The sequence below is a fragment of the Ischnura elegans genome, chromosome 11 (genome assembly GCF_921293095.1).
Source record: "Ischnura elegans chromosome 11, ioIscEleg1.1, whole genome shotgun sequence".
Taxonomy (NCBI): domain Eukaryota; kingdom Metazoa; phylum Arthropoda; class Insecta; order Odonata; family Coenagrionidae; genus Ischnura; species Ischnura elegans.
Window position 1 is genome coordinate 39,405,227 of NC_060256.1, and position 6,272 is coordinate 39,411,498.

The 6,272-nt window shown below is 39.1% G+C and overlaps 2 protein-coding genes across 2 annotated transcripts; one reads left to right on the forward strand and one right to left on the reverse strand.

Annotated features, from left to right (window-relative positions):
* Window positions 1-87: 87 nt before the first annotated feature.
* On the reverse strand, window positions 88-1,116 carry LOC124167616. Its single transcript, XM_046545597.1, has 3 exons — window positions 712-1,116; window positions 499-632; window positions 88-246 (listed from the first exon to the last, which is right to left on the reverse strand). Exons 1-3 carry the CDS (start codon window positions 758-760, stop codon window positions 88-90), a joined length of 342 nt encoding a protein of 113 aa, XP_046401553.1. The 5' UTR covers window positions 761-1,116.
* An 868-nt stretch (window positions 1,117-1,984) lies between these two features.
* LOC124167617 (myb/SANT-like DNA-binding domain-containing protein 4) lies at window positions 1,985-3,448 on the forward strand. Its single transcript, XM_046545598.1, has 4 exons — window positions 1,985-2,235; window positions 2,343-2,537; window positions 2,658-2,705; window positions 3,164-3,448. Exons 1-4 carry the CDS (start codon window positions 2,080-2,082, stop codon window positions 3,446-3,448), a joined length of 684 nt encoding a protein of 227 aa, XP_046401554.1. The 5' UTR covers window positions 1,985-2,079.
* The last annotated feature ends 2,824 nt before the right edge of the window (window positions 3,449-6,272 follow it).

The window sequence follows — 6,272 nt, forward strand, 5'->3', positions numbered from 1 at the left end:
CAATAATCTCATCTTAGCTTCACTTGTGGTCTGTTACACTGATTTAGTACCTCAATACCAAAAATAATTGGGGACTCCTGCACATCCTCATGACCATGTGTAGCATTTTTTTCCAATAAGTGCTATCACTCGCTTCATGAAATCATTTGGCTCATTAAGTTGAGGGGCCCCACCACCAGTCTGGCAGCCCTCTCGACTATAAGCCGCTGCTTTGGCCTTTGTCGTAGATTTCAAATCTTGCCAACACTGAGAGAAATTGAATTATCACACAAAGTGTTCTGAGATTTTTAAATGATAATTTATGGAAACTTAGTTTATCAGCAAAATTCATAATGCTACATCTTTTTCTAATGATGAGTAAGTATTTATTTTAACGTTTCACTTAAGCTATGCACTCTGTAAAATTTTTAAATAAAAAAATCATTTATAGAAAAATATGGACCAGATATGGAAGAATTATGGGCTTATGTGTCATTAATATTCAGCTTAAATAATTACTTTTCGCCAAGCCTTCCAAGTCTTCACTGGACCAAGGCATGCGTTTAACTTACAAGTTACATCCTGCCAAAGCTTCATCGCATCTTTGGCCGTGAAGGTATTGGTCAGGTTATTCTTGGCTATATTTGCATTTCCTGCAATATATGAGTGGATGATGTTATAAGGCAGATTAAACTGGATCATTTTATACATGGTTCATTCTATATAGTATACCTTCAATGAATTGTAGAAGCATATATTTCTGCTCGGCGGTTACCTTCATGTTTACGTCTTTGTTTACTTAAATTTACGCCGCGCTACTGACGAATTCGTAAACAAATGAAGGAAATTACAACGTTGCCACAACCACCACTCGTGATCCATCTCATTACGAAGGCTCCAATACGACTTCGAGACGAAAAGTTTCAAACACACCAATTACCCTTCGTGTTGGTGAGCACTCGTAATGGACCGCTCGTGATGATGAGTGAGTGGAATTATTACGAGCGATTCAAACACAACCCCCCAGGGGGCCGATTGTGTAACTTGGCTACCTTTCGATCGTTAGAGATCCGTTCACTCTCGATTGAGTTCTCGGTATTCGAACGTAAGCCGTATGTGCGATTGTGTATGGACGATCGTCAACAACGTCAACAAGCAATCGAAAGTTACGACGTTGTCATATTTACTTGGAATTGGGAATACGTTACGCGATTGTTTTCTTTCTGCTCATGCGCAGTAAGGTTGCGAGTGCCTGCGGTTGTTTTGAATAGCGAAACTAACTTAACAATATTGGTTTTAGAGACAATTGACCAATTAAGTTTATATTATTGAAAGAACCTCACTTCGCTTGCAAAGCATTCTTGTTTTGCTCAATATTAAACGCATTCATTTCTGTTGGATAGTTGCTTCCATTCGGAACAGCAGACTTTTAGTTAGGCAGAGCTTATTTTTTTTTAAATGTCGCGGTGTCTTTTTCGGTACTTTTGCATTTTACGAAATGAGAACTTGCATCAGTATTTTATTTAGTTGGTTCACTTAGAACAAGTGCGCGAACGGACGTGAAAACTGTGGCTCGGAAGTAAACTTCAACGCTGATTGCATTGAGTAATTAATTCCATAAGAAGCATCTAAACGTATTCCTCCATCGCCTTGTGCGCCAATTGATTTTAATTTCACCATTTTTAATTTTCCGAAGTTATATTTATTACACCATTCATTCCTTAAATAATGGATGGTGTTAGATAAAATTACGAATTACTCGTTTGTCTACTTCTGATACCAATATTGTTTGACGGCCTCGGTGGCGCCGGGGTAATGCCCCCGACTGCCAACCTAGAGGTCGCGGTTTCACATCGATCCCGCCTGGATGATTTAACAACCATTAGGAGCATAGCTGTACGTGATTGTTGAAAACAAGTAAATTGTAAGAAAGGAATAAATAGTCTTAAATTCGCTTGAAATAGATACAACATTATTTTTGTTTTTTTTTTTTGTGCCACAGCTTTTCACGATCAATTCACCAGCCAGGGCATTTTAAATTATATTTCCGTAAAAGAATATTACAGAGAATGTAGAACTTCAAATGAGCAACTGGGTGCAATGCTGCAATTCATGGAGCAGCACCCAGGACTCGCGAGGGGCCGGTTGTTGGGCCCTGCAGGAAGGGCTAGGGCCAATGAGCTGTGGGAGGAGATGGCCACGGTATTGAATTCCTGTGGGAATGGCCCAATGAGGCCCGCCCACAAGTGGCAGAAGGTACGATACTTATTAGAATGATCTTACTATAGTTAGATATTTAATGTATTTACATGCATAATTGAAAAATATATTGCTTACATTTAGTTGTTATTATTATGTAATAGGTATGGCAGGACTGGAAATGCAACATAAAGAAGAAATATATTAGGATCAAAGCCCATCGGTCGGCAACTGGGTCGGGGTCACCATTGACATCCGAACTCAATCCTCTTGAGGAGAGGTTAATTTTTTTCCTCACTCCGGAGGGTGTCCAAGGTGATGCCAATTTAGTTGAGGCGGGACCCCCTCCGAGGGAAGAGGCAAGTATTGCAGAATTTTTATATACTTCTTGTACTTTCCAAATGATGCCGATGTACCTGTACCTAACAGAGAGCAGCATAATTTTCTTCAAAAAACCTAACTTAAGCTTTTTTTCACAGGAAATTGACCGAGGAGATGAGGTAGAAGTTACCGAAGTGCCAGACCCGGTAAGAACTGTTTAGCTATTGGTTAATATTGTGATTTTACTATGCCAACATCTAAGAGATTACAAGTTGTCGAATGGGAATCGGTAAATTTTAAAATACCTATATCGCCAATAACAGTAATGCTGTGGCAAATAAGGTTGCTAAATTCTTATTGAACATTTTATGCATGCAAAGGACTCAAAGTAATTGTTGAATGAAATTTAGAATTTAACAGAATTGATGCAATATTTTAATGATGAAATACCCCTTAAATGATGGAGTTGGATTATTTTATTTGTTATTAAGACCAAGTTGAGGGCTATGATGTGTTGAGAGGCCCTTTCACGACCTAAAATCAGAAGAATAATAACAATAGAACTGAAAAAATTCCCTCTCACCCAAATTATAATGAATGAGGGAATTAAAATTATGCAAAATCATATTTTGAAATGAGTGTGCATGTTCATATTATATTTAAGGTCGATGATGAAGCTGATTATGGTGGAGTAGAGGCAGAGGCCGTAACAAGACGTGGGCAAGGGAGGAAACTGGTGGCGAGTTTTGTTGGAGTGGAGGAGAAGAGGCTGGATTTGGAGAGGCGAAAACTAGAGGTGGATGAAAGGAAGCTGCAGGTTGAGGAGAGGAAGCTAGAGTTAGAGGAGAGGAAATTGGAAGTTAAGGTGAAGAAGCAGAAAAGTTTTGAAAGGATTGTACAGTTGCTGGAGTCGGGTTTGGAGTTGTTAGAAGAGCATTTGCAAAAATAGTTCACATTTATATATTTTTATATTATAAGTTTTTACATAATAAAGCATTTCATTTAAGAAATTTTATTTTCCTTTATATATATCTCAATCATAATTTTATACAAATGAAGTAGATCAGTAGTCTAATGATCACAATTACACATTAAATTCAGTGAATCAAATACATAAATTCTGACTATTAATGATATGGCAGGTTGCGGGAAGAATATAAAAATTGAACTTGTTATTCATTATTTAAGAATTCGGTAGGTTTTATTTCTAAACAATTGGTGAATTACTCTGGTCCAGGATTCCCTTTTTATTTCACCTTAAAGCCTAATCTCTGTCAGTTACATCCAAAGATTTAATACTTTACTTCCCCCAAACGTCTTAAAATATACTTTCTAAAAATAGGTAGTTATGACATCCTCCCCCCCCCTCTGCACTCACCCCATCCAAATTCTGCCTCCTCAGCATTTCATCTAAAGTTTCTTGTCTTCACAAGGCATGTTTAGTCTACTTTTTCCTCTTACCCATTGTAACCCTTCACCTTCTCTAATCTTATCCACACCCACATACCCCTAGGTACTATGCGAAGAGTTACTGCAGCTAATTTGTCTGCTCTCCATGTTTTCTGAGCAGTTGGCAGGGTTTACCATATGGTAGTTTTCTTCTTCAAAGAAAATGAAAGAAATTGATTGCGATTCGTTACCCACCATTACTGTACTCATAATATAAAAGTTATTTGGTTTTAGAAATACCGGTTTAGACGAATGGCAAGGGTCAAATTTATCCTCATTTGAAAAAGGCCAGATTTACGCCCATGCGATGCCACTCCACGTGACGTCACAGGGACCTAGTTTCTATATGAGTAGATAGGGGTTTTACATCATCTGAGATTACCAATGCATGCATGAGGCATAGAGCTCAGGGAAACGTCTTAATAATCACCTATTAAAACTGGCTAAGGTTGGAAAGTTTCCCTCATTTGATAAGATATTAATAATCCTTATTTAAGCCAGGCGCTACCAGCTAACATGGTACTCTGCTACCTGCTAGCATCTTGCATCGTATCAGCGCTCAGAGCCTCGCCCCAAGGCCACCTCACTTCCAGCATTCATCCTTAGCCGTCACATTTTCGCATGCTTCAAAATTTTCACTTTCATTTAATCAGGACTAATAGATATCGTCATTCAAAAATCTAAAAGCGTGAGATACGTACTCCAGGAGTAATAATCTTTCAATGCAGGCAATTAAAAAATTATAGGAAACCACCCTATTGTAACAGCGTACACCATCACATGGACTACCTTTCGTCTGACTCTTACCCTTCAACCCATCTGGCATGGATGCCCATACTGGGTACAATACCCAAACCAGTGCAACTCTATGGGTCATGGGAACTAACAAACCTTTTCAACATTTTAAGGTTGCAAATCAGGGAAAGGAATTGAAGAACTGTAATTAAAGATAGTTCATCAAGAACAAAGTTGAACACACACAAATATTTTCAAGAACTAAGAACTCATTAACGAAGAACAACAGACAATAATGAAACACACACAAAAAGGAAAATAAAGAAGCAGAGGATATCCACAAAAAAAGGCCAGGGCACAAAACACACTAACCTCTTTAAGAGCTGCCATGATGTAAAGTAAATGCAGAGGTTTTTATTTTCAATTAGGATGTTGATATCATTTATTTAAGTATTACTTCATTGTTAGCGCATTGGCCTGCCGTTTTCAGGAGAAAGAAGTTCCCCAAAGTGTTGCCTATGGCCAACGGACACTGACGGTGAACTTTTACGATGGTATTGGTTAGGAGCGTGACATTTGAGATTGTCGTCCCTGCAGACGACCCGTGAAAAGACGGAAGATTGTGGCAGTGGGGTGAGATGAGTTTGCGGGGTTAGAGAATAGTGTCTGCCATCCGCCTCGCTCCTAGACGATGGGAGGGGAATAGAGGAATAAATATCATTGGCCAAGAGTGTAGGGAGAGGGAGGTGACAAAGACATAGGTGTCCATGAAGATAGGGCAAACAGGTTCCCGCGACAGCACTCCCCTCAACCGGTGCGGTAAGAAGTTACTCACATGTAATTATTAATTTTGAATCGTGGAATACAGAAATACACTTTCATTATTTTATTTTAAGATATCTTTTTTGTATGTAACGGACGTGCGCATGATGCGCACGAGTTCCGTGTTTACATTGACGGTGGATTGGGACCTGAGGTAATTCTGTTACTTTATTGCCTTTTGCAAGTGAAAAGGCGACAAGTTTTACTCCTGAGTGCAGTAAACAGGAAGATAAATCTTCAAAATGCGTGCAAATGTGCTGTCAACGGCTGTCTATCTAAGGATTGCAAATTTTTCCGATTTCCTATAACAGACACCAAGTAAGGTAGTAGTCGTAGTAGTTACGCCGCAAACCATTCAATTGGTCGTAGTAGTGTTTGGATTTAGAGTGCGTCGGCGGCTTTGTCATTTTGCACCACTACTGTGTGATGTAATTACAAAACTAGTAGGAAGTGATCCACTGCATATGATGTCTTCGTACAAAGATGGTGCATAATTAGACTTTCTTTAAAGTATTTATTTCCCTGAGGAACCAATATGTACTATTTAAGTTGGTAGGGTGGTCTCCTAAAAGGGCTTCTAGGTCTCCCCCTAGATTATTCCGTCTTCGCGCATTGCGGTACTTAACACAATCTAACATGATGTGTCTAATACTTAACAGGCACCTACAATCATCACATTGGGTAGGTTCCTTCTCCTCAGTAAAGAGATACGCATGGGTCAGGGGGCTGTGCCCTATCTTCAATCGTGAGAGTACTACCTCTTCTCT